The 27303-nt window shown below is 37.8% G+C and overlaps 1 protein-coding gene across 2 annotated transcripts in view; it reads left to right on the top strand.

Moving 5' to 3' along the window:
- The first annotated feature begins 562 nt into the window (after nucleotides 1-562).
- Nucleotides 563-27303, top strand: part of LOC119793316 (vasoactive intestinal polypeptide receptor-like) — a 37007-nt gene continuing 10266 nt past the window's right edge. For both annotated transcript variants that reach the window (XM_038300440.1, XM_038300438.1), the window contains exons 1-6: nucleotides 563-734; nucleotides 2936-3029; nucleotides 11188-11301; nucleotides 21285-21391; nucleotides 21485-21582; nucleotides 23518-23641. In XM_038300440.1, coding sequence (XP_038156368.1) covers nucleotides 684-734; nucleotides 2936-3029; nucleotides 11188-11301; nucleotides 21285-21391; nucleotides 21485-21582; nucleotides 23518-23641 — 588 coding nt within the window. In that variant the 5' untranslated portion in view covers nucleotides 563-683. The remainder of the gene's footprint in view (nucleotides 735-2935; nucleotides 3030-11187; nucleotides 11302-21284; nucleotides 21392-21484; nucleotides 21583-23517; nucleotides 23642-27303) is intronic.

Raw genomic sequence — 27303 nt, 5'->3', positions numbered from 1 at the left:
CTTGAATCCCAGTCGGCCTTAGCAGATGGTCACTCACACTGAGCCTGGTTCTGCTGGAGGTTTCTTCCTGTTAAAAGGGAGTTTTTCCTCTCCACTGTCGCTACAAGCATGCTTAGTGTGAGGGATTGCCTAGATAGAAAACCTTTAAATAATTTGACTGTATGATCCAGTGAACAGTAAAGTGTCTTGAGATTACATGTGCTGTGAATTGGCGCTTTAGAAAAAAACTGATGTGAATTGAATTAAAGACCCAGTGTACAAAAAACCCAAAGATACCCAAAAAACTAGGATCCACTTAAATCCAAAATAGTACTTTATTGCCTTTATTGTAATCTAAGTATTTTAACACTATGTATCTTCTTTTAAAAAAGACGTGACACGTCTGTCTTTAAATTTGTTTCTAGTTATTTTTTCTATTTTTTGCGCACCGTTATTAATTGATGATCTAGGCTGACTGAGGACCGATGAAGGTAAAGCCTGGGTGGGGGGATAGTAGGAGGAGGAAAGGAGGTGTGGGAGGAGGAGGACTTCTGGCGCGGAGCTGCTCTCTCCATCCGGAGCGCAGGGCGCACAGAGTCAGCGCAGCAGACCTGCCTGAGATCATCGCTGCTTTCTGAAGACCTCTTTTCACATCAGTTTTTTAAACATCCTAACCCTTAATCCCCCTGTTGATTTAGAGGATTATGTTCTCCAGAGGTATTTGCCTATTTTTGCCCTGCATGTTGCTGGAACCTGTGAGTATTTGCCTCCCTGAGTTTTCTCATGGCAACTTTTCGCTGGTTTTATTGTTTTAAAGTGCGCTTCCATTGGCTGGCTAATTTGGGCGATGTCAGCCTGACCTTGTAAATGTTGTAGTTGTAAATCCTAACTAATCAGCTGTCTGAGATGCTCTCCAAAGTGTGGTTGGAGGCAGGACGCACCAAACTGCTCCCGGGATCATCTGAATTTACGCACTGATCCACGTGTATCCGAGAAATGACGAATTTACCATATTTTATCATCTGTTTATAGGATAAAATATTTTATATTTTATCTTAGTACATCTATTTTTACTTCTAATTTGTCACAAAGTGCTCTATTTTCAGTGGATTTTGGCAACAAGCTTTAGGGAGGTGTGTATTTAAGTTTTTGTTTTATCACCAGCGATGGTGACAGAGAAAAATCACCAAGCCGGACACCATGGTTACAGCCTTCTTTGTCTCTCTCCTCTGATCTTTCATGCCTTCCATCCACTGAGCTGTGTGTTTTACAAGTTTTATGAATCATGCTGGAATTCATTTGGGGGTCTTGTCTCTGTGAGTAACAGATTTGTGCGCAAAAAGAGTGTTTCATCTCCTTGGATATAAATAAATTAAAGCAGGGTATTTTTAAAGGTGAGATCCTCCTCCTCTTCCTCCTCACAACTTGCACAACTAAAAGGGAGCTCTGATCCATCACCTTTCAGCATGCTCTATTACCAAATTATATCTCTAGGAAATACAAGAAAAGAAACTCCTTTACCCCAGGAGGAAGGAAAATGTGTAACTGTCACCTAAGGCAGTGAGTCACCTTATGCACCAGTCTGAATAAAACACAAAGACAAAAAAAAAAAAAAAAAAAACTCATCCAGCAAGGTAGGAGTAATACATCTTTGGGATCATGTAAAATACTTATATGGAGCAAAGTATGCACACTCTTTGAAACCTTTACAATAATAATCTGTTTTGTGCATTTGAATTAAATCCCCCTGAACACTGAAACCCCAAAATAGAGAGAAGCCCTATAGGGAAATCAGCTCATTCATGTCTTTGAGTACGTACAGCCCTTACATCTTTAAAATAAAAATATGAAAAATCTGGCATTGATTTGTATGCAGCTCTTTTTACCCTAACAGCCTTAAATACATTGTTTTGCAACAAGCTGCCCTGCAAAAAAACAAAATTCAGACCTTGAATGTTTTTCTTCACAATTTGGAAAAAGAATGTGGCACGCATATGTATGCAGCTGGCTTTTACTCTGTCACTACTCTGTTTAAAAAAAATACTTAAAGTTACTTATTTCGTCTCTTCATATATCAATATGTGGACAATGACATGCAAAGCTGAAGCGAAAATCTTATTTTTTAGAAATGATTGTAAATATCCCATATTTTCACTGATCCAGCTGTATTTGATGCTAAAACAATCAATCATTGTATCATTGAGTAACCCAGAAAAATGACAGGTTTGCTTTTTAGAAAAAATAATTATACTCTACGGACACAAACCAGCCCAGCTCACCAACTGGGTCAAATTGTGTTGGTCTTATGTAATAAAAGACACATGCAAATATTTCTCCTTGTCAAGAAAAAAAAGCCAGTGGGGTTTTCCTTATCTATGGAAATTATGTCGTGGAAAACTTCCTTAAATTCCTGTAATCCTGCTATTAAACAAAGCAACCAGTCAGTATCTTGCGTTTTTATCAAGTAACTGGACTATTGCTTTCTCTTTTGAAAAGATTTTACAATTTGTCAACTTCAGAGATTGCGTCTAATCATCAAACTTACAAAAGCCTTGCGAAAAGCAATCATACCCCTTAAATTCTTTTACAATTTTGTCACACTTCATTGAATTTTATCAGGATGAACTAAAATTAATCTTTCTCTGCAAAAATCTGAAAATGTTGAAATACACTTAGTACACTTTCATTTCTAAATGCAAAAGTCAATGTGCACTAAAAAAATAGTATATATATATATGAGGGCCCATAAACCATACGCCATAAATATGGTGAAACATGGTGTTAGCGGCGTTATGCTGCAGGGCTGTTTTTCATTTACAGAGATGGGGGTGTAGATAGAGCTAATTATGTAAATTATGAATTAGGGTTTTGCAAATCAATTGAAGATATCTTGCTGCCTTAAATTGTATAGTACTGAGCAGAAAATGCAAAATGATGTGATATGTTGTGTCCCCAGGTGTATTCAGCACAGAGTCCGATGTGTGACCTAATTCTGGAAATAGAGAAGGAGCAAGCCTTGTGCCACACTCAGATCGAGAACAATACGACAGGTATGTGGGCTTTGTGCGTAATTTGATGTGCATCACATTATTTTGGTGGTTGCCACCATTTCTTCTCATTATGCTTTGTGCATCACAAAACTGGGTTATTATTGACACAAAAAGCACAAAAGAAGCTGTTCAAACGCCCCCTGGCTTTACATTATAACCTGCGTGGTTGAACACAGTTGTTCCTCCTCATTTTAGACTCTAATCATGCATGCACAATCACAACTACCTTTTACTTTTAGAAGCCTCCCACAAGTATTCATAGCTCTTGAGATTTTAAGCTTTTGGTCCCTTTGAAACTCTAAATTTTATGTATTTTATGTGGCACAAAGTAACACCCCAAAACATTCCATTTTTTTTTCTTATATATTCTCTCCACTTTCCATTACTGAGATAAAGGATGATTAGTTTTCACAATCATTCACGATAACCTGCTAATTTACTCTATACACAAAGTTATAAATCGGAAGCCTAAATAGCAAATACAGTGCACATCAGAGGTTTTCAGTGGAAAAACAGCATTGTAAAGACCAATAAACACTTCATGTAGGTCAGGGAGAAAGATAAAGCGTGGTTAGACTATAAAACAATTTCTCAGCCTATGAAGATCTTATGATCTCAAACCTTCACTTGATCATCCAGAAAAGGAGTCAACTAATCAGCAAAGCATCTAAAACTATAGGTTAGGTAGGTAACTCTGGAGCAGCCGTAGGGATCCACAGGAGGACAGGTTATCTTCCAGCAGACCTGTGATCCTTAACATACAGCCAGAACCACAATAATGAGTTTAGGAATTTGAGGATGATAAAACTGACTAGTTTAAATAGTTAATCTTCAGTCTTTCTTGAAGGTTTTATGCAACAGGACAACACTGATGTTCCATCTTTCCATTGCTTACCAGTCTCATTCAGTGTCTGATCAATCTATATCGGTGGTTGAACAACAGCCCGTTCTACCTTTAAAGCTGCAGTCTGTAACATTGAGGAGAGAGCAGACTTCGACTGAAAATTTGAAGAAAAACAGGTTTCACTCCACTCCCCCACCCTCTCTGCTTCACTCATGCCCTACCTCCAAGCTCCACCCCTCTCACAGCATCTGCGCGGCTACCGCATGCGACCAGAAGGGGGGTGGGGGGATTCTGCGTGTGTGAGCTGTGATTGACACTCCATCAGACGCTCCTCTGGCTGTGATTGGTTGTTTTGACTCGTCCCGAATTATTCTTTCCAGATTGAAATACAGGCAGTAGGCGGTACCAATTGAAGCAGTTTTTTTCACAGGTTACATATCACATGTACTGCTGTCTGGGCATAGGGACAGTTTTAGCCAATATGACAAAAAAGTGATTTTTAAAAACTTACAGACTTCAGCTTTAAAGCTGTGCGATTTTTTTAATTGTTGCACACAGCTACAGCTCACACTGTACGACAAAACCCTCTGATGCGATCTACCTGCTCACACTGTATGTTTAAAAACCAAATCGGTTTCAGCTCCACAGTGAGATGGTGCTACTTAGACTCGTCTATCCTGGAAGCCAAACGAGTAGAAGAAGAATGTGAAGCTCACCAGAGTGAAACACGCTGTCTTGGCAATTTGTGCTATTTTCTGTGCTGAAAGCCCTGTAAAGAAAAGGCGATGACGTATTTGGACAAAGACATGGCCGAGCAAACTTGGCTACTACAGTCTGTCAATTGATGTCACGATTCCTGATCGGGGGGGTTGTGAGAGGCGAATCGCCCCTCGTCACCCCCGTATACTACACGATGCATGATCAGGCTGAAAGTCGAGACGATCGAAAAGTGTTTGGACGACTGGAAAGTCGGCTGAAAAGGGCAAAAAAATTGCACAGTGTAAGCCCGGCTTAAAAGGACACCAGTCCACAAAAAGAGCAACTCAAAGACATACAGACACACACATTTGACCAACATTTCTGATTTTTATCTGTGGGAGGAAGCCAGGGAACATTAAAACTCCATGTTGAAAGGCCCCAGCTGGGATTGAAGGACCTTCTCGCTTCAACTGCGGCAAAAATTATACCAGCATGCAGACTCAGTTATATTAGTCGTGTTTTTTTTTTTCCTATTTCCATCAATAGGAAGTAAGAAAAAAAGCAGGATTCTCTATCTGAAATGTTTTATTTGTCGTTGCATTTATCCCTAGACTTTTGTTTTTCACCCAAGACCTAACCACATACATAAATTGCAGTTCTTTAAAAAGAACAAGCAAATATTTTTGAATCTCTTTTAAGGAAAATGTGATCATATCTCAAATTTCCATGCAGCTTTGGTGGCCACAGTGAATTTTAATCCAGGAGGACAGAGCAAAAGTGTTCACTTTCCCCCTGGTTAGCTGACAGTACATGCATGTGTTAAAATGGCCTAGTCAAAGTCCAGGTCTAACTAACTCCAGCTAAATTCTGTCAGAAGAGTGATATTTAAAACGCTCTCTATCCTGTCATGACATAACCTGAGCTGCTTTGGAAAGAATGACCTGAATGTTTGAGGTGGTAAAGAAATCCCTTGAAAATCTGCAGCTTAAACAACAACAACTAGTTTTGTAAAACACAGAGTCGTGGCCTGAAGATGAAATTACACTAAACCCATCAAAGTTTGTGTTAGTGTCAAAATGTTGAAAAGTGAAAGGGAATAGGTTTCTAGACCCAAGGGTGGGTGGTAACTAGTTACATTTACTTGAGGAACTTAAAAAAAATAACTTTAAGGAGTAGTTTTAAAGCATTGTACTTATTACTTTTACTTGAGTAAAAAAATTGGCTAAAATATCTGGCTACTCTTGTTTACTGTTGTAAACAAGAATGCACCATCGAGAGACACAGTTTTTTCTTTTTTGTACCCATTCTTAAAAGTAAAACGTTATTTTGCATCTGCTGAGTCCGCCGTGTCATTTGGAGGTTAAGTAAAAAATACAGTAAACTGTAATTCAACCTATTCTTACTTACTCTTGCTATTGATATCAAACATTTTAACTCAAAAAGTGCATTTTGTTTAGTTTTAATTCCACATGAATATATAATTATGTTATTACGGTACTTATTCTATCACTTAAAGGTATAGTGGAGGATTTTGTTTTTCTGGGTGGATCATCAAAATTAGTGGTCCTCCTAACTGTCAATCATTCTTGTGATATGTTTACATAAGGTCGTCCTACGTGCTCCTCCCCATTTTCACTGACCGGTGGTGAGTCTGACATAGTGGAAAAATGCAAATCTTCTTTTGGAAAGTAAACTTGTATGAGGGATGCACACAACAGCTTTTAAACAGCGTGCACCAGGAGAAATGGGCTCGTCCACACTCTCACATACATTTTTTTAAATGGAGAGTGCGGGTGTTTTATAAAATTCATGAAAATCCTCCACAATGCCTTTAAATATTTGGTTCAGTTTGCCACCGTTTTGTAAAATATAATACTGTAAGTAGATTAGTCATTCAGTGCTTGAGTAGAATAATTTTATACTCTTTCTTGAGTAATTTCTTTAAATGCTACCTTTTAGATTTAGTATAGTAAAAATTTGAAAAAAAGTATCCTTGTTGAATACTCTACCTGCCTCTGTCTGGAAATCAACATGCAGTACAATTCCCTCTCACTGTGAGCGAAGAAAGCCCTCCTTTGAAAGCAAAACAAATCGATCAGGACCAGCACATACATTTACATAATCTAATAAAAGAAGAAAGTAATCAATGATAAATGTGCAAGAATAAACCTTACTTTGGTTATCTGCTGTTTTGTTCTTGATTGGTTCTTAATTAAATGTGCTGAAGTATGGCACTCTGTACCTGAAGCACACAGCCCGGCATTTTATTTTACTCATTTATGATTTTGCTCCAAGTCATTGCTTTTTCTTGGCGGCAGAAATATTACAGAGATGTTATGTTTTTTTTTTTCACACCCTGCAATGGTCATTTAACTCCCATTACAGTTTTAAATTAGCTATCATTTGCTGCGTATAAGTTCCATTAGGTCGGAGCGTGGCTGGTTCCTGTGAGCTTTTGTTTTGATAGATTATTGAGCAGGTGTGGATGTGGATGGTGCTGTGACCTGATTCTGCATCCACACTGTGGAAAGTTAGAGTCATGTGTTGAATTCAAACAGCAGTGAGTGATGAAAGCCGTGAATCTGTTTGAATAGTCATGGTGGCAGCCTGTTACCTTGGGTTATGGACCCAGGTTTGTAGTGATCGCTGACAGGAGGTTACGCTTTCTGACTGCCATGGAAACACAATCTAGAGCTTCATCAGGCTGCTGTTTGTCACAGAGGAGATTTAAATGTAAAGTTCTGCTTCATCTTGCAAAGACTGATTTGGATTTACAGTTTTTTCATCTTTTGATTGTGCATCACCTTTATTACTTTATCTCTTAATTCAATTCAATTCAATTCAGTTTATTTATATAGCGCCAAATTCACAACACATGTCATCTCAAGGCACTTTACAGTTCAACCAGATCATACAGTCAAATTGATACAAAGTTTTCTATCTAAGGAAAACCAGTTGATTGCATCGACTCAAATACAATCCCTCACACTAAGCATGCTTGTAGCGACAGTGGAGAGGAAAAACTCCCTTTTAACAGGAAGAAACCTCCAGCAGAACCAGGCTCAGTGTGAGCGGCCATCTGCCGAGGCCGACTGGGGTTCAAGGAGACAGAAGCAGAGATACAAAAAGCAGCTGTAAAAGGCGGCCCCGTCCAGGAAACACACAGCCAGGCAGACAAGCTCCAAGGCAGCTCCCATGCCAGAGGACGAAGAGAGCACATCCAGCCAGTCACGGTCAGAGAAACAGGACCACACTGGAAAACAGGCCGATCTCCAACATCTATAAACAAGGGTGTTGATGGAAGCAGCACAGCTGATGTTTCTTTCCAGGATGACGTCACAGCCAAACAGGAACAGACGAGGCAAAGCTACTCTGAGGAAAAGCAGAGAGAGCAGAAGGTTAGAGATTGAACTAACAGATTCTGCAGTTAGGAGAACAGAGAGAGAATGAAGCAGAATGATGAAATGGGGGTCCCTATGTCCTCCAAAAGTCTAAGCCTATAGCAGCATAACTATAGAGATAGCTCAGGATAACCTGAGCCACTCTAACTATAAGCGTTATCAAAAAGGAAAGTTTTAAGTCTAGCCTTAAAAGTAGACAGGGTGTCTGCCTCACGGACTAAAACTGGTAGTTGGTTCCAAAGGAGAGGAGCCTGATAACTAAAAGACCTGCCTCCCATTCTACTTTTAGAAATTCTAGGAACCACTAGTAAACCTGCAGATTGAGAGCGAAGTGCTCTGTTAGGAACATAAGGAACAATCAGATCTCTGATATAAGATGGAGCTTGGCCATTTAAGGCTTTATATGTGAGAAGGAGGATTTTAAATTCTATTCTTGATTTAACAGGAAGCCAATGAAGAGAAGCCAGGATAGGCGAGATATGATCTCTCTTTTTAATTTTCATTAGAACTCTGGCTGCAGCATTTTGGATCAGCTGAAGGCTTTTAACTACAGTTTGTGGACTACCTGATAGTAAAGAATTACAATAGTCCAGCCTTGAAGTAACAAATATATGGACTAGTTTCTCAGCATCACCCCTGGACAGGATATTTCTAATTTTTGCAATGTTCCTCAGATGAAAGAAGGAAATTCTAGAAACCTCTTTGATATGGGATTTAAATGACAGGTCCTGATCAAAAATAACACCAAGATTTTTTACTTTATTATCTGAAATCAGTTTAATCCTATCCAAATGAAGTGACTGGCTAATCAGTTTCTTTTTCAGAGACTCTGGTCCAAAGACTATAACTTCTGTTTTATCTGCATTCAGAAGCAGAAAGTTAAGAGTCATCCAGGTTTTTATGTCTTCAAGACATGCCTGTAATCTATGTAATGGGTTAGCTTCATCTGGATTTATAGCCAGATATAGCTGGGTATCATCAGCATAACAGTGGAAATTAATCCCATGCTGTCTAATAACTCTACCAATTGGGAGCATGTATAAAGTAAAGAGAATTGGTCCTAGCACTGATCCCTGTGGTACTCCACAGGTAACCTTTGAGCGTGTTGAAGATCTATCATTAACATGAACAAACTGAATTCGATCAGATAGATAAGATTTAAACCAGTCTAGTGCTGTTCCTTTAATTCCAACAAAATATTCAAGTCTTTCTAAAAGAATATTATGGTCAACTGTATCAAATGCAGCACTAAGATCCAACAGGAAGAGCACAGATACAAGTCCATTATCTGAGGCCATGAGAATATCATTAGTGACTTTCACCAGAGCTGTTTCAGTGCTATGATGAGCTCTAAAGCCAGACTGAAACTCTTCAAAAAGTTCATTATGGTGTAAGTGATCGCAAACTTGTTTGGCAACTACTTTCTCAAGAATTTTGGATAAGAAAGGAAGATTGGATATAGGTCTATAATTGACCAAGTCATCTGGGACAAGAGACGGTTTCTTAAGCAGAGGTTTAATTACAGCAACCTTAAAAGCTTTAGGTACATATCCCTGTAACAGAGATAGATTAATCACATCTAAAATGGAGGAGGAGATCAAAGGGAATACCTCCTTAAATAACCTGGTTGGAACTGGATCTAACATACAAGTTGAAGGCTTAGATGAAGACAATAATTTTGCTAATTCAGAAAGTTCAACTGGATCAAAGCAGTCTAAACCCGGTTCAGATTCCATGACTACCTCAGGTACAATCGCGGATAGAGGAGTGCTTATGATTTTATTTTTAATAAGATCAATCTTATTTATAAAGAATCCCATAAAATCATTGCTGCTAAGAGCAGGTGGAATGGACGGTTCAACAGAGCTATGGCTCTGGGTGAGTTTGGCAACTGTATTAAAAAGAAATCTAGGATTATTCTTAATCTTCTCTATTAATGAGGAGAAGTATGCTGCTCTTGCTTTACAAAGGGTCCTCTTATACAGCATTAAACCATTTTTCCAGACTAGGAAGGACTCCCGCAGGCCTGTGGAGCGATATTTTCTCTCCAGTTTCCTAGCATTTTGCTTCAAAGTACGCAGCTCTGCATTAAACCAAGGAGCAAGCTTTCTATTTTTAACGGTTTTCATTTTCAAAGGAGCTGCGTTGTCTAAGGCAATACGCAGAGAACTAGCAACCCCATCAACAAAATCATCAACCTGTGAAGGGGAATAAGCTATGCTTTTGCACTCTGCAGCACTGCTCAGCGACACAGAGGAGAGAGAAAGTGAAGCAGATTCTTTAAAATTTATAACTGCACTATCTGATAAAGATCTACTAAAATTGAACCTTCTTTTGGGGGAGGAGAACTCTGTTAAAGTAATCCTAAAGGTTATTAGAAAGTGGTCAGAGAGGACAGGGTTGTGAGGAAATACTGTTATTTCTTCACATTCTATGCCGTATGTCAGCACAAGATCCAAAGTATGAAAATGAGAATGTGTGGGACTATTCACATTTTGAACAAAGCCAATAGTGTCTAAGATAGCATTAAAGGCTGCTCTTAAGCTATCGCCTTCAATGTCAGCATGGATGTTAAAATCTCCCACTATGATGACCCTGTCAGTATTTAATACCAAATCAGAAAGGAACTCTGAAAACTCATCTAAAAATTCAGAGTAAGGACCTGGTGGACGATACAAAGTTACAAAAAGAAGAGGTTTTCTTGCCTTGAAATTTGGATCAGGGAAATTAAGGGTTAAATGTTCAAAAGAGTTGTAGGTATTAACTGTTTTGGGAGTAATCAGTAAGTCAGACTGGAAGATTGTTGCTACTCCTCCTCCTCGCCCAGAACTTCTGGGTATGTGAAAATTTAAATAGCTTGAAGGAGTTGCCTCATTTATGCTCACATAATCCTCTTGCTGCAGCCAGGTTTCTGTAAGGCAAAACAAGTCAATGTGATTATCACAAATCAAGTCATTAACTAGTAGACTTTTAGAGGAAAGCAATCTTATGTTAAACAGACCGCATTTAATTGTTTTAACTTTTTCCCCAATTGGAGTTATTTTGATTTTAATTAGATTATAATGATTTACTCCTTTGGGAATCTTTGCTAATTTATTAGATTTTGGTCGTGGACAAGACACTGTCTGGATGGAGTAAAGAGTGGGTAACAGTAGAGAAGCTGCAGAGATGTGTGTTAAACTACAACTCTGCTATCCCTCTTTTTTCTGGTTAGGCTGCAATATCACTTGGGACAAGATCACATGCTGGCCCGCCGCTGACGTCGGAGAGGTGGTTACCATCCCATGCCCCAAGTATCTCTTCTACTTCACCAGCAATGCTCTTCCTCGTAAGTCTCCAGTTTATAAATGACATTTCTTTTGTTGGAGTGTCCTGATATCTTCATGATTTCTATAAAGATTTCTAAGCAGTTTTCTATTGTTTTAGATGCACACTACCAAACCTGGGAACTGCTTTTTATAACTCTATATCTCTTTACAAGTCAACTTATTTCTGCAAATTAAAACTTTTTTTTTTTAAAGTCTATCAATTCAGACTAAATGCAGTGTGTGAATTCAGCGATAATATGTGGTTATTAATTCACATTCTCTGCCTTCTTTCTATAAAACATGTATATAAATGTATTCTTTATCAGACCATATTGTCCCGAAAGTTAGAACATTTCTATTTTAAAAAAAATCCTGTCTTAAAATCTGTGTTTGTTTTTTTTCATTATCTTATGCAGGCCAGTTAATTATACGTCAGCTTGTACACCTAAATTCGGCCAATCATACATCAATGGTCATCTGTTAATCAATTTCTTTTTCGGTCATTGCATAGTTATTTACGGGCAGAAACATGACGCAACTGTAATAATGAATGTAGTCTTTTGGCCAACTTTTATTAATGTATTAGATTTCAGAAATATGATTTTGTTGTACCTTGTTGTCATAATCTTTTATTTTTCTAAACAAGGTAAGCCTAGCTAGGGAGCCATATTATGTCTAGCTGAGACTTGTCACTTCTTAGTTCCAGGTGTACTAACAGTTCTCTACAAGAATGCATCTTATTCTTAATTACTTCAAGGTTAAGGTTTTGCAGCACAGCAATGTCTTTTTGGTATTTTGGTGGCTTAAAAAGATTATTTATATTTGACTCTAAATGCACAAAACAAAAATGGAGAAAAAAATACAAATTGAAATGCAAACTGTAACATTTTGTATTTTCTCAAATAGCTTGCAGGAGGGTGTCTGCCTCTCCTTTTATACTGCATCTTTGCCAATGTCTGACTAACTGGCTTTTGTAGTTGATAACATTGTACATTTGATTATACCTTGTTTCATGCTTTAGGTTTCTTTTCAACATTAAAAAAATGTATGAATATTCCCTTTATGAAGCTTTAAGACTTGGTTGCCTGATGATTGTTCTTTTTCTCATGGTGCTAGGAATTTAAACCTTTCATTGTCAGCCAGGATCCTTAAATATTTAAAAGGCTAAGGTTTTTGACAGTTTGCCCTTGTTAAAGATTATATAGGCTTGTTTGATTGGACACTAAACATTTTCAAATATTGGCTTAACTTCTTTTTTTGTCCAAGCCTTATCAGTGCACCTTTGTTTGCTCTGATGCAGAATGTGTCAGTGCATAAAGGATCTTTTGATCTACTGCTGTCCACTGGCATTTCACACATAAAAAAATAAAAAACAGTTTTGTGAAAAAACAAAATTGTCTATACCTAAAACACTTAAAACTGAATAAATTTAGGTCCGTAGAGTTCACAGTTAAGGATCGACCTGCATTCTGAACTAAAGTTAGCATTCTAAAAAAGAACAATTCATGTCCATCATCAATACGGTAATTACTAATGTTATGTAAGCCTCCTATCTTTTCCTGTTTATTTGACAACTTTGCAGTTTTAACACAAATTATATTTTATTGGAAATCTCCAATAAAGCTGTTCTTATATTCTCCTGTTTCTAATGTCAGGAAACAATATAGATCTAAAACTTTGACAATAAAGGTTTGCAATCCGAAGTTTTTGTATTTAATAGCAATAATTGAACTTTAATGATCTCACAATGGAGAAATGTGCCTCTGTATTTATAATAATAATAATAATACATTTTATTTAAAAAGGCGCCTTTCTGGACACTCAAGGTCACCGTACAAAACATAAAAAGTGTCAGAAAAAATAAAAATTATAATTATAAAAACATTTAAAAACATTTAAAAATACAGAGGCTGTGACAGTGAAATTGATATTTTTAAAGAGAATAAGCAATCTTGAACAGATGGGTTTTGAGTTGTATTTTAAAATGGAGAATTGAGTCCGTATTTCGAAGTTGGGGTGGTAGAGAGTTCCAGAGGCGGGGGGCAGAGCGGCTGAATGCTCTGCTCCCCATGGTGGTGAGACGGGCGGAGGGGACAGACAGGTGCAAAGCAGATGAGGATCTAAGAGCACGGGAGGGGGTGGGAACATGCAGGAGGTCTGACAGATATGGGGGGGCAATGGGATTTAACCCATCCTCATGGGGAGCAGTAGGCTGCCATTGTGTGAGTAGTGAGGGGTTAAGGGTATTGCTCAGAGACCTAGAGTGGAAGTCTGTGGGAGTGGGGCTCGAACTCAGAACCTCAGGATTCCAAGATCTATGCCTTAACCACTAGGCCACCACTCCCAAAAAAGCCACAACAGGATTGATTTTTAATTTTATTTAGGTTTCTAATTCTGTTTCAGCATATACGTTGATTAAGTCATCACTTAAGAACACCCATCTGAACCTTTCTCAGAGAGAAAAGATACATGTAATGAAATATGCCAATGTGCTTTGTTTTCTTTCTGATCACTCAATGGTCAGTGAGTCTAATATAATTTACCCATTTAAATGGCTAAGGCCTTCAATGTATATAGTCCAGTTTAAATACAACTAAACATACATAGCTTACCAACTACAAGTAAATACAAAGATAGATATATGTATAACGGTATGTATCTACAGTATGACAATCCAGTCACCAAGTTTTTTTCTTTATGGGGAAGTGTTGCTTTTTTGAAGCTAAAATGGACTCATATTTTATAATTTTTATGCACAGCTTTGGCTTAAATCTGCATTTCTTTCTGTAGTCGACAGAAATATGCATAGTTTTCATTGAAATTATCAAGCTCTATACTGTATGTGAAACGAAAACTGGAAATATGGAGTGCAGAGATTGTCTCACTGGTCTTATGATGTAAATTGGCTCCACGATCACACACTGTTATCTCAATATATGGCACAACTGAGCGACAGGAGATAAACAATTCTCAAAGCACCATCAGAGACATGCTGTTTGTTTGTCTTTCTTTAATGTATGAGAGTCTTGCAGTGATGCAATGCTAATTATGTAGGAACTAAACCAGTGTGTGAGGAAAGTTACTGGCTGAATTGTAAGATGATTGGATTGTACTTCCTAAAGCGATTCTCACAGGAGATCCCAGCATCTCTCAGTGTGTACCTAATTGTCACACCAAGTCTTTTTGGTTTAATTATGCTGTAAGACTTAAAGGACCCATTTGTATTCAGTATTCAGTTAAACCTCAATGTTATGTTAAAAAAAACAACATTGAGGTTTAACTGAATACTGAAAAACTCTGCCTTTTATAAAGGCTGCCCATATGTTTTAGTTATTTTAAAAAAAAAACAAATTTTTTTAAGGTTTTATTTTTTTTTTCTACAACAGCTACCACTGCTTTCTAAATCTATAAAAAGAGTTGTGCTATTAGTAAAAGGATAATTTACCAGCCTGAACTCTACACTGCACTTTGGCTTTGATACCTTGATGTTTTCACAGCTATTTCTAAGAATTTATGCATGTCTCTACCTTTATAAATAATGTTTCTTTCAAACCTAACAATAACACTTTTTTTGCATTTTCTGGTGTTATAAATAAAAGCTTGTATCTACTTTTTTAATATTTTACTAAAGAGACTAACAAAAAAAGGTTGCTCATAACTGAGAAAAGTAAAGGAAATATAGATTAAAATATGAGGAGGATGGTATGATATTTAAATACTTGTTCAGCAGATCCACCATTCTCTGAAGTTAGAATTCATTTATCATCCCAGTCTTGATTATAAAGCAAGTTAAAGAATCAGTGACCTTATTGCAAAAACTAGTTGCCTTAGATTTCATTCAGGGATGTTTATGAGTAAAAGGATCTGCATGCAAATATATGTCATACTCCCAAACTCTTTTATTGGTAAAAACATCCATAAAACTTACATTAACTTACACAAGCTGCACTGCTTTTTTATGATGAGTTGTATTAAACTTCATTAATATTGATTAATAATGTGACAAAATGTACACAACTGTGCACGAATGTGTGTCTATTGCCGAGCGTTATGTATCTCTCTATTGTCCAAGGTTCGACTAAAATGATTAAAAGACGGATTGATATATTCAACCTTGAGCCAGAGGAACCATCTGTCTGGTGCTTTGATCCAATACAGTGTTTTGTACGTCAGGTTTCGGGGGTTGAGATGGGGTTAGACCCAAGATTTACGATGAGCTTATAAAGAGTTCAGTTCCGCGAAGCAGGCTTCTGTGGGAAGCTTTGCTTTGACCCAGATGGGAGCTGGTGTGACCTAGGCCAACGCAGCACTCCAGGGAAAAGATGGAAGGAAAGATTCAAAAGCATCAGTTTCTTGAGACTGTTAAAAGGAAATATATGTTTACTAGACATGTCGAAGAATCAGAGGATCAACTAGGCCCTGATGGCGTTAGGACAGGAGGAAGAGCAAGGGGTCTCAACAGAGAGAAGCATTACTATAGATGACCTTTTGTTGCAGATGATGTCTGTAAATCACCTAATTAGTGCAGGTCTGTTGGCTAAACATGCTCTGCTCCCAGGTTATAAAAGGAAGTCACAAGTAGGGGACGATGAATAATCTTAGATTGTGTACATTGTGAACTATTTTTGAAGCTCTATAAATCAGTATTGGAGGAGCAAAGAAATTTCATATTCTTATTCCACCATTGTGCGTTTGTTCTTATTTACCTTGAGAGTTTACAGGAACATAATGAATGCCTGCGCATGCTTTATTTTTGTAGATATTATTGAAAAACTGGATAAAGGTCAGTTCAGTTTCACTGTTGGGAAAAGTTGGGAAAGACTGAAGCTATTGACACATCCTGAGCCCTTCTTTTTATAAGGCTCACGCAGTAAAAACAAGCATTACGAAACACGGCGCCACAGAGATTGAGGGGCCAAGTCATAAATTTAGCTAAGACAGCTTGCCATTCTCATGAACTCTTTACCTAGTAGGTTGAACGCAAATACGCAGTCATTCATCTCTTTAATGACAAGGGAGTCTAATCTACTCTCCAGGCTCACAGTGACAAAGTACCTGGATGTCAATGCTTTTACCTGCTTGCCGTAAAGCTGCTGAGGATAATATTATTCCCCTAACATCCATCTTTCCTCCAGAAGTAACCAGTGCCTATGGTGTATTTGGGCAGATAACAATGACAGAACTGGTGTAGAAATAGATAGGTTAAAAAACAAACAACTACTTTGAACTAATTTGGGCTCCATTGTCGCGTATGGAGCTGAAAATCCTCTGCGTCTGTTTTTCAGGAATGATGAAAACATTCTTCTGGACGTCCCTCAAACACACCAAATCCAGTGGTAGCATTGGCTGAAACAGCAGGGGCTTATCTCCCTCTTTATGTCTTGTCATATTGTTTGAAGTAGCTAAACCTCATTCTCCTCTGCAGTGTGCCGCTCAGGTATTTGTGAGCTGACCAATGTCAATGCCGAAAATCTTTCTTAGACTCTGAACCGTTTCCCAACATGGCTTCGATTCAATAGAGGCAGCGTAAAGTGATATGGTTGGGAAATGTTAGAGAAGTCCAACATTTTGATGTGCAGAGCAACGTGAAGCAATCAGATTAATGTCACCAGCGTTCCTTATCATCCCAAAATGAGATGAGGAAACTTCACAGATAGCCGACTGAATTCTTCATTTCAGTTTTTATTTAAAAGTGAAAATTTCCATATTAGAAAGAACAGCAACAGAAACTGCAGAGCATTCACTCATTAGTTCTGGAAAGATTTTGCAGGGGCCTGGAGCAAATCACTGATAATAGGCTGATGAGAAAAACAGCTAGATACTTTAAGCTTCCCTGTCCAGACGGACTTGACAAATTCTATCTTCACAATAACAACCAACAAATCAAACAGGGGCAGTAAGGAGCACATGGACCATGTATCTCATTACCAGTGATCCTTGGAGGGATATCTTCTCTGAACTTTATCATGTCTGTCTTTTATTTCTAATCTGTCTCTAAATGAAGCACATATACACTTCTGCTTTAATTCTCCTTCTGTGCCATTCCCAAAGAAAATCTGCCTTATCTGCGTAAAAGATTCTAGCGACATACACTTACCCTAGTTTGGATGTCTGGCTTTAAGAAGACAGTTCCAAACTGCAATAAGGAGCAAAGTACAGCAAGGACAGAGCTAATTTGATCCCCAATGTTTATGTACTACTAGAATCGGGCCACTGGTGCTCAGAGAATGCACATACTTAGAGGATAGGAACATCAGCATAGCAGGACTATTTTTAACATGCATAATTTGAGAAACTATTTGTCGTTTTTTAAGTTCAAGCTTATGACACTAGGATAAGTGTAAACCCATCCCATTAATTGTATGCACAGAGGTTCATCATTGTATGTTATCACACTGAAGTGACGATGACGCTTATTGAGATATTTATACGTAAAAAAAAAAGAAAAAAATCAACTCTGACTTTTTAAATTGACTGTTAAATGGAGTTGAATGTGTTGGTCAAACCATGCGATTGTGAATTGCTATAAATTTGAAATTTTACCAAAAAGTTAGTTTATTATAGTTTATTTAATACTTAAATTTAGTAATTTAAATAGGAAAGAGGGAAGTTCGTTTATTGATTGATTACACAGAGATTTAGTGTTTTTTTTAAAGCAAATGATATTCGCAAAGTTTCAGTTTATTTATAAAAACGGTATCAGACCAAAATAAAGATGTTTTAGAAGCATAAGTATCAGCCTACTTAAAACGATGTCACCCAGATATTTTAGTTATGACTCCTTTTCCATGAAGTTCTGCATCCTGGCTTAGATTTTCTGTTAAGTTTATCTTAGGCTAGATTTTTGTCCTGGCTATTTCAATCCAGGGAAATTCAAAAGTATTTTATTAATCCCAAAGGGTAATTTCATGTTGTAGTAACTGATAGGGTTTTTTTTTTTCTTTCATTGAGGTGTTGAAGGTGTTGATAGCTGTAGGCAGGAACGATCTTTTATATCTGAAGGATTCATCTTTGTGAAATAATATCCAGAGGTTCTAGAGGAGTTCCTAGAACAGAAACAACCCCCTTTATTAGCTCGTTGAGCTTTTTTAAGTCATTTGATCTGATGATATTACCCCAGCAGATAAAGGAGGAAGAGATCATACTCTCCACAATTGGCTTATAGAAGATAATGTATGTAGCTTCTTGCAGCAAACACCAAGGGACCTAAGCTTCCTTAGGAAGTACAGTCTGCTTGGTCCCTTCTAGTTTGACGTACAGGTGAACACCAAGGTATTTATAATCCTCCACTTCTTCTCCTATGATATTAACAGGATTTAACCTGTTCTTCTTCTGAACTTTTCAACAATCTCCCTGTGATCAGTCAGACTGTGATTTGATTTCTCAAGAGGAGGTCTTACTTGATAGATGAGTCCTTGACATTTGCATAAAACAAGTCCAAAGTTTGTTTTCTCTGGTGCAGCAGTTGGTAAACTGTTGGAACATTGGCTGTGCAGTATAGAGTGAGGCATGCTTTAAATCACCAGTTATTGCCACAAATACATTTGGCTGTGTGCCAACGGATTACTGTACCACACATGCAGTGTTGGCAACGGCAGAAGGTGGAATGTAAAAGGTTACTAGCAGATCACTAGTAAACTCTCTGGACAAATGATATGGTTCGGAAACCAATTGCCAACAGTTTTATATTTTGGCTTCAGGCAAAAATCTTCATAGTATGAGTCCTGGATTAAGTAGTTATCAGTTTATTTGGCAATGTGGGCTGAAAATTAATTCAACATCTCCTTAAAGCTCACTGGCAAAATGAAGCACCAAATTTTCTGACTTTTTCTGTTTGATGACTAAGCTGACACAGGAAACTACATAGCAGCTGCCCCAGTGAGTAGTAAGCTCAGAAACATCTCCCCGTTTGTTCTCACACTGTACGACTAAACCCTGCGGTTAATCGTAAAGTGTGAGCACCAGCTGGGTGCAACGATTGAAAAAAATCGCACAGTGTATGCCCGGCTTTAAAACCCACAAACTCTATATGAATGTATAAACCAGGGGTCACCAACCTTTTTAAGGCTTAGAGCTACTTCACAGGTACTGAGTCATAGGATGTGCTACCTGTCAAGGTGGGGGTGGGAGGTTGACAGGACCCAAATGCAGACACAAAAGCTTGAGGTGGTTTCTTGAAGGCTTAATATAGAATGATGTTCAACATAAGCAAAAGTCCAAAACCATAAATCCACAAAAAAATAAAAATAAAATGCTGAAAACCAGTAATACACACAACAAGAAGGGGGCAAAGTAATGATGACAAACCAGCAAAGAGTTACTGAACAGAGGGACAATAAATGGGAGAGAAAAACAGACCAGGCTAATTAACAGATTGAGAGCAGGTGTGAACAGAGACAGGAAGGAAGCTAAAGAAAATGAGACTGACACAAGAGGGCAAACAGGAAATATCTAAGAACTCAATCAAAAATAGCTAGAACACAAGAATGGAAATAAGACCAATGAAAACTCAGATAAAACATGAACTGAACCAAAACCATGACACTACCAATACTGACCAATGAACTGGAGGAATTAGCATTCACCTAAACTATTTTTATTGTGTGTTTTTAATTTCTAATTTTCTTTTTTATATTCCCATAGATGATTAAAAATGTTTAAAAAGAATAGCAACAGAATAAACTAGAATTTTAAACTCAGCCTACTGGTGAATTGTTCTGTTTTACGAAGTTGCTGGAGGCACCCCATGTGGTCCTCAAAGGCCCCTCGGTGCCCGCAGGCACCACACTGGTGACCCCTGGTATAGACCATAACAGCAATGTTAGAAGATTTTTCAAACAATATAATAATCTTGTATTTATGTAATTAACGTATGAGTTAAACTATCCATCCATCCATCCATCCATCCATCCATCCATCCATCCATCCATCCATCCATCCATCCATCCATCCATCCATCCATCCATCCATCCATCCATCCATCCATCCATCCATCCATCCATCCATCCATCCATCCATCCATTATCTGACACACTTGAGTTAAACTAAGTAACAGTTAATTAAATTTTAACTGAATTATAAAAACAACATGCATCATGCAACATTTTTATGATATTTTTATCTATTTTGCTGGTTTGGAGGTCCTAATTAATGGTTTGGCAGGAAACTTGTATAACCGTTGCAGAGCCTTAAAGAGCAACACTTCTATTAATATGTTTTCAGATAATACCACAGTCTTAGTTATATTTGAATGAATTAAGAATGCATAAAAAAAATTAAGACGATTGCCCCTTTTTATGTATTTTTATGTTAAATTTGCTGTGTATCTTTCTGTTCAGTTACAGATTTCTTTTTTCATATTTGAGTTTCCTTTCCTTTGTTTTCATATACTTTTGCTCTGTCCTTTCCAGTATGCCTCATTTTTGAATCTCTCCAGTGAGCTTAAATCTCCTTTCTGCTGCTCTCCTTTCTGTCCTTAATATTTTCCAACTTGCAGAAATCTTTAGGGCTCCTCTTATCTCCCCTGTTCTCCTAAGCTCATTTTCTATTCCTTTTCTTCTCTTCCCCAGTATTTCAGACCACAGATCTTAACTGTAAAGGTGTAATATGTTCATTAAGGAACAACATTCTGTCTTTAAGCTATTTCTCTTCAAAATTGTCACCTCTAACCCTCAAGGAAAACACCACTGCCTGACCTCTTGATGTTTGTGTGTTTGTTTAACATACGGATGGAGGCAAATACACATGGGAACTCTCTCTGTATCTCAGAGCTAGTTGGAAATTGATCCCATTCAGCCGGTTTTTCCTTTTCCTTTTAGTGTTTAGGAGTATTCCACAGAGACATATTTATTTCACAGTGGCACAATAAGGAGTGAGTTAATGGGATATTTGTTTATTTCCTTTTCGGGAATCCTGGTTCCTGCTTTACTTTTAAATGAAAAATGTAAAACACATTATTTGCATGAAATGATAACCCTTCAATCCTTATCTATCTATGCCTTAGGTAATCTGTCAAAGACCTGCACTGTGCATGGCTGGCCCCCAAGCAGCCTGGACTCCTATATAATGGACTGCGGCTACAATCCCAACAGCACTGTGGAAGGACATTTGGTCAGTTTGGCGCTTGCATAATGTGGTGAACCAATGTTTAAAGATCTCTGAAAGACTGGCCTGAGTCTGATGTGATGGATGATGTTTTTACAGGGAGAGTTTTACAGTACCATCAAGGTGGGCTACACAATCGGTCACAGCGTTTCCCTTATTTCTCTGATGGCTGCAATCCTCATACTGTGTCTCTTTCGGTAAGGATTATTGTCAAAAAATTCCTTCACACAGTGTTTGGCTTTGTTCAGTCTTTAAAATATTAAAGGTACTGCCCAACTATAGCCTAAAACAAAAATGATTAAGAGGCACCGTTTGTGTTTTTTATTTTTTTTTTTCTACAATATTTTATTAAAGAAATTTCATAAAGCAACACAGCAGAACTTTTTCCTGTTGTTGCTTTTTGTCAAATAAAAAGGAAAGAAGAAAAAAACAATTGAAAACGCTGAGATTTAATTATCCATTTGTTTTTTTATTTTTTTACTTTAAAGTTGTTGTTTTTTGTCGTAGATCCACTACTTGCAGTTGTAAGATAGCTTCCTCTGTTTGAAATGTAAACATTTAAAAAGATTTTGCAAAAATCTGTTTTGATGTGCATGAGTATGTGCCTAAGCATTGTTTATCCGATAAATACACTTTATGCATTTTTTTTCTTATAGAAATTGTAGGGTTTCCGTAGTTGCTTCGGGGCAAAACTGTGCAGTTAGGTCACTTTAGTGCAACGTGCAAATAAATGTAGTACTGTAGAAATTAATAATTGTCTAACTTATATATATTGTTGCAATAATATCGATTATTACCCATGGGAAAAAATATTTTATAGTTTTAAGAAACAGGGTTGAGCAGTTAGGGTGCACACAGCCAGGGCGGAGGAGGTATAACACCTACTCTAGACTTAGACTTAGACAAACTTTATTGTCATTTTGTATACACAGAGTGTATACAAAACAGGATTTGGTTTTGTATACACTCTGTATATACAAAATGTTCTTTCTAAAAAAAGTAGTTTTACAGCAACCAAATTTCTATAAAACCTAGGGGCATCTTGTGTTGATGTTGAAATAAACTGAATATCTGATTTCATTATAGAGAAACTTGGCCGGGTCTACTTTTGGGACCGACAGATTTCGTCTCTGCTTTTAATAGCTGAGAGGATTCTGATGGGTCCCTCAGAGGCTGAAGATCAGTTCGACCATGGTGCTTGGATGGAAAAAAAGGGGCCTGCTCTCTCCAGGGTGGAAGTTCCTGCCCTAAGTGAAAGAGCTCAGTTATCTGGGGATGTTAATCATTAGTTAATGGAGGATGCAGAAGGATGTGTGCAGCCACCGGTATAATGTAGACGCTTTACATTGTGGTGAGAGAGCATAGCTGGTCTACATTTCTACCCTCACTTATGGTCTTAAAATTTTGGTCATGAACAAAACTGAATATTTCCTCTTAACGCTGCAACACTATCAGTGACTATAAACCACAAGCTACAGCCTAAAGTCAAACCTAGAGGGTTGGATGATGTTTTCACCATGACCTGCACAGTGACCCTCTGTCTGGACTTCCATTTAAACAATGTGACACTGATAGGTTTAATGGTTGAGATCCTGGGTTTTTTAACAAGCAGCTCATTCCTCTCAGTTTGCATTTGTGCTGTTTGCACATGATGGGCTAAACAACAAGGCCAGTGTTTACTCCATGGGGTTATGAAATGCCAATAGCTTGCACTCTGGAGTAGAAACACAGGATGTCAAGAGCCTTGGCTGTTTATATTCAGCCTTAGATGAAGAGCCTAGGCGGCCAGCTGAGGCGGTGCGGCGTTTCATCCCACCTGCTCAGATGATTCGCCTGATGGGTTTGCACAAATCAACGAAAGTAGTCTGCCTAATGAGAGGTCATCTGTTTGGAAACACTTAGAGAGGAGGATTTATGTTAGTGGCACGGCACTGGAGAGGTTCTTAGAAGTTTGTCTTCTTTATATTTCTGCTGATTCAGATGATCTTACATTTATTCATGGCTTATAAATATAAGAAAAACAAAAACAAATGCTTCTAACCAATAATCTATTTCTGGATTTCTAGTCTAAACTAATGCAGGTCAATGACAAAAAATTTGAACATTCAGTTTTTTTGTGTGTTTTTCCACAGGAAGCTCCACTGCACAAGAAACTACATCCACATGCATCTGTTTGTGTCCCTCATCCTCAAAGCCATCACTGTTTTTATAAAGGATGTGGTTCTGTACGATGAGATGGAGAACTGCCAGTCATTAGTGAGTACTGATCCCCTTTCAACGCCGCTTGTCACTACCCGATCTGTCTCTGAAGCATGATCCGACCTGCGCATGCGCAAACAGAATAATACGATTCGGGTCGCCGAAAATTATGTAATAACGTTACCGAAAATACTTATTTATATACTTAAAACATTAAAGAATGCTAAACTACATCGTATAGAAAATACTGAAGACTTTTCTGGAAGAAATGGATAAGTTTTACATTGTCTCCATTGTATTGCGTGATGTCATCGTCGGGACATGCTCAGAGCAGTCAGTAACGTTCGAAGGGCTATTTAAGTGTTTTTTTATGTATTGCTTTTTTATTTTTGTTTTTAGAATATCCAATATTTAAGCAAATACAAAAATATTGAAAAGGAACCCCCTGCCCGAAAAGAGACAAAAGAATAAAATGGTTAAAAAATAAACAATGTATTGCCAACACGGAGGTTATTCTGTTCGAGCATGCGTTGGACAAACTGTGCTTCAGCGATGGATCGGGTAATGGAAACTCTGTGCTTATACTGCAGAAGTGTAAATTTTAAGAAAGCCTCATAACATTACCAAACATTAGAGCTCAGATTATAGAAAAGAAGTAAAGAAAATAACCATCATGCTTCAGACCAAATAAATGCCATTAGACCCAAACATCCGTGCCGTTGGAGGACACAAATCAGACCAAACACTGAGATTTCAGTTCACTTTTTTATGAAATTGTTGTTGTTTTTCTCTAACTTGATGCAACTGTTCCTCCAGACTTTGCTGCCCTAAATGCACAGCCTCATAGTGTACCTACCGTTTTGGGTGTAACAGTGTTTGCAGAGTCCTTTTTGCTCCTGAAACGTTGTCCTATTCTTCTGTAAAGCAGGATGTTGTGAGAGTTCCTGTTTGTTTAACATTGAACCTGGACTGCACACATCGTTGCCTATAAATCGCATTCCCAGCTGGGATCTCTGGTTTGAAGCAAATAACTGTGATAACACTATTAACATAAGTGTTAATGTAACAATAGGAGTCAGATAAAATCCTGGTGCTGTTTCGTGTAACACAGCTGTTTCATTTTTATGTGAATATCAAGTGTTTCTTTTTTTTCCTCCCAAATCTCACTTCCTCTGATTCATCTGCGTTATCTCTACAGAGAATTACATCATTAGACTGTAAATAACCTGCTGCTCTGAAGGATGATTTTTATTGGCTGACTTTAGGTATTTTGTCTATTAGATTCAAAGATTCACGCGCTCCAAACACAGCTGCTACGTTTCTAAGACATTTCTTAACTTGATAAGAAAAAACACCCAAATGTGTTGGGAATGGAATGTGGTTTAGGTGGTTTAAGAGGGTTTTTTATGCTTAAGGCCATTTAAATTTTTTATCAGCGCTATCTGCACTGTCTCAGTATGTGATTCACAAAACTAGAAGCTCTAAAAATAAAGGGAAACCCATCAAGTTTAGCTGATATGAGTAATTTAAACTTCTTGTGAGTCTGGCCAAGGTAGCCTTTGACTCATTGTCTGAATAAGAGAAACAAAGGATCTGCATTGTTTTAAATGTCCCACAATCATCCATAAATAATGGACTGATTATTAGGATACATTTAAAAACTAAGATACAAATAATTTTATATAATATATGAAATTTTTGCATGTTATCTGAACAAACCAAACCTACTGGACAGAGTTAAAAAGATTAAGCTGTTTTAACTCTGATTTCATCCTGTTATTTTTACTTGATGAATGAGGAAAATGTTCATCTCATTCCAAAGGGTTGTTTTTGTACTGTATAAGAAAAGCAAAAAATATTTCATCTGTAGACTATAGGATGTTTAACATAGGGAGCACATCACAAGAAGGGAGGATAAGTTTTTCCATTTTAGATAATTTCAGCTTTTTGCTCCAGGTTGTTCTTGTCTTTTATACCAGCAGGTTTCACACAGCTGCAATTATCTCACAGTAACTGTGGTGCTGTCCTTTGAAGATATGGCACTTTTTGTTTTCTCTGCAGCTTGTTAGCGTGCATAAATTGATTTGTTTTTCATCTTAATGCATGCATACTGCCTCATTTAATTGAAAAATAAATGCTTCAGAGCAGCGTTAGTGAACAGCTTAGGTTAACTGAAGTAGGATACTCTATTGTTTTCAGATCAATCACTTATGGAATTAATGTTTTTTAAAAACAAGTTTTATTCTACTGAGATCAACAATGTGGCTTTAAAGCAAACTAAAATTAAAATTAAAGTTGTGAATTTACGTGGTTTGCTTCTGTGACATAATAAGCAGCCTGGGTTGATTGTCGTTTCAAGGGGAAAATATTTAAAGGACTGGCCTGGAGTTTAACTCATCCCAGCCAGTAGGTGGCGCAGTTGGAATCATTTGTGCTTTTTCCAACATTTAATGGTACTTTTTGCTGGGTTGCCACGACTGCTAACACTATGGCTGAATCCCAAACCGGCCCCTAAACACTAACCCTAAGCACTAACACTCTGTTTGCGCAACCCAGCAGAGGGTCCGCCGCATTAAGGGCCATCCCAAAGCCCGTAATGAGGGAGTGGACCATTCAGCCCTTAAATAGCAAGTCTGTGGCTGAAGTTAAAAGTTCTCTTTTCTGTTGCTGTTGTTCAATGAAATTACGTTTTAAGATCATTTGAGGCGAGAATATTATACTTTAAAGCGTTACTATATTGTCCATTTACCAATTTAATGCGTCGTTTAAAAAAAAGAGGTTGAGAGGAATGCGCAACCAGCGGACCTCCAAGGCTAACGGCTAACCACAGCCCGTCTGCAACAGCCCTCTCTCGGCATAGCCGTGTGTGAAGGACCACTGGCTATGATGGCGATTTTTTTTGTTTAATTTGGCAAAATGTTCATTTGATTTGTGTTTATCTGTCTCTGTTAATTATTATTCCCCACTAAATGAAAAAAGTACTAATTTATTATTATCTAAAGACTATTAATAACAGGAGGTGATTGCAGCTCCACAGGAGCCGGGCATGTGGTGATATCACAATTACGCTTCTGTTCCTACTGACCCGTATTTATGCTGCGTGCTCCCGTTCTCACCATGTCCATACTTTTCTGTGTTCTTTTAAAGAACATACTTGGCGAGGATACGAGTCCGTACTCACGTTCTTGTGAATTGAGAAATGGACCCTATGAGCCTGCACTGCTGCAGTCTCACTATTTAAGGACTGAATGGTCCACTCGCCCTACCCATTATGTGGTTTGGGATGGCCCTTAATATGGCGCACCCTTCGTGTGAATGTGCAAACTGAGGGTTAGTACTTAGGGTTAGTAAACTAGTTACAGAGGAAACACATGCACTCAATTGTAAGTTCCGGCAGTTTACTGCATCTTCGTCACACTGACAGAAAATCACAAGTTAGGAAAAAGAAAAAACACGTCATTAATCCCAAATTGGAAGGTACTGTTTGAAATAATTTTATTTGAATGGATAGATTTATTTTTAAGAAAATGCCAACGTTAACCTGTGCCTCGGAGCTTCTGTGTCCCTGTGTTGCCATAGCAATTGCTGTTTTCCCTTTCCATTGAAGGGAAGTGGCCGTCCCATTCACGTATAAACCCCCATGTACAATCCAGCCACCACTTACAGATATGAATATGACTTTATTGTGAGGGACACTTGAAAGTTAAAGTCATAGGGAA

The sequence above is a fragment of the Cyprinodon tularosa genome, unplaced genomic scaffold (genome assembly GCF_016077235.1).
Source record: "Cyprinodon tularosa strain WSP-4 unplaced genomic scaffold, ASM1607723v1 ctg45, whole genome shotgun sequence".
Lineage (NCBI taxonomy): Eukaryota > Metazoa > Chordata > Actinopteri > Cyprinodontiformes > Cyprinodontidae > Cyprinodon > Cyprinodon tularosa.
Note: the sequence above shows the minus strand (reverse complement) of the source record. Positions and strands in the feature narration are given on the sequence as shown.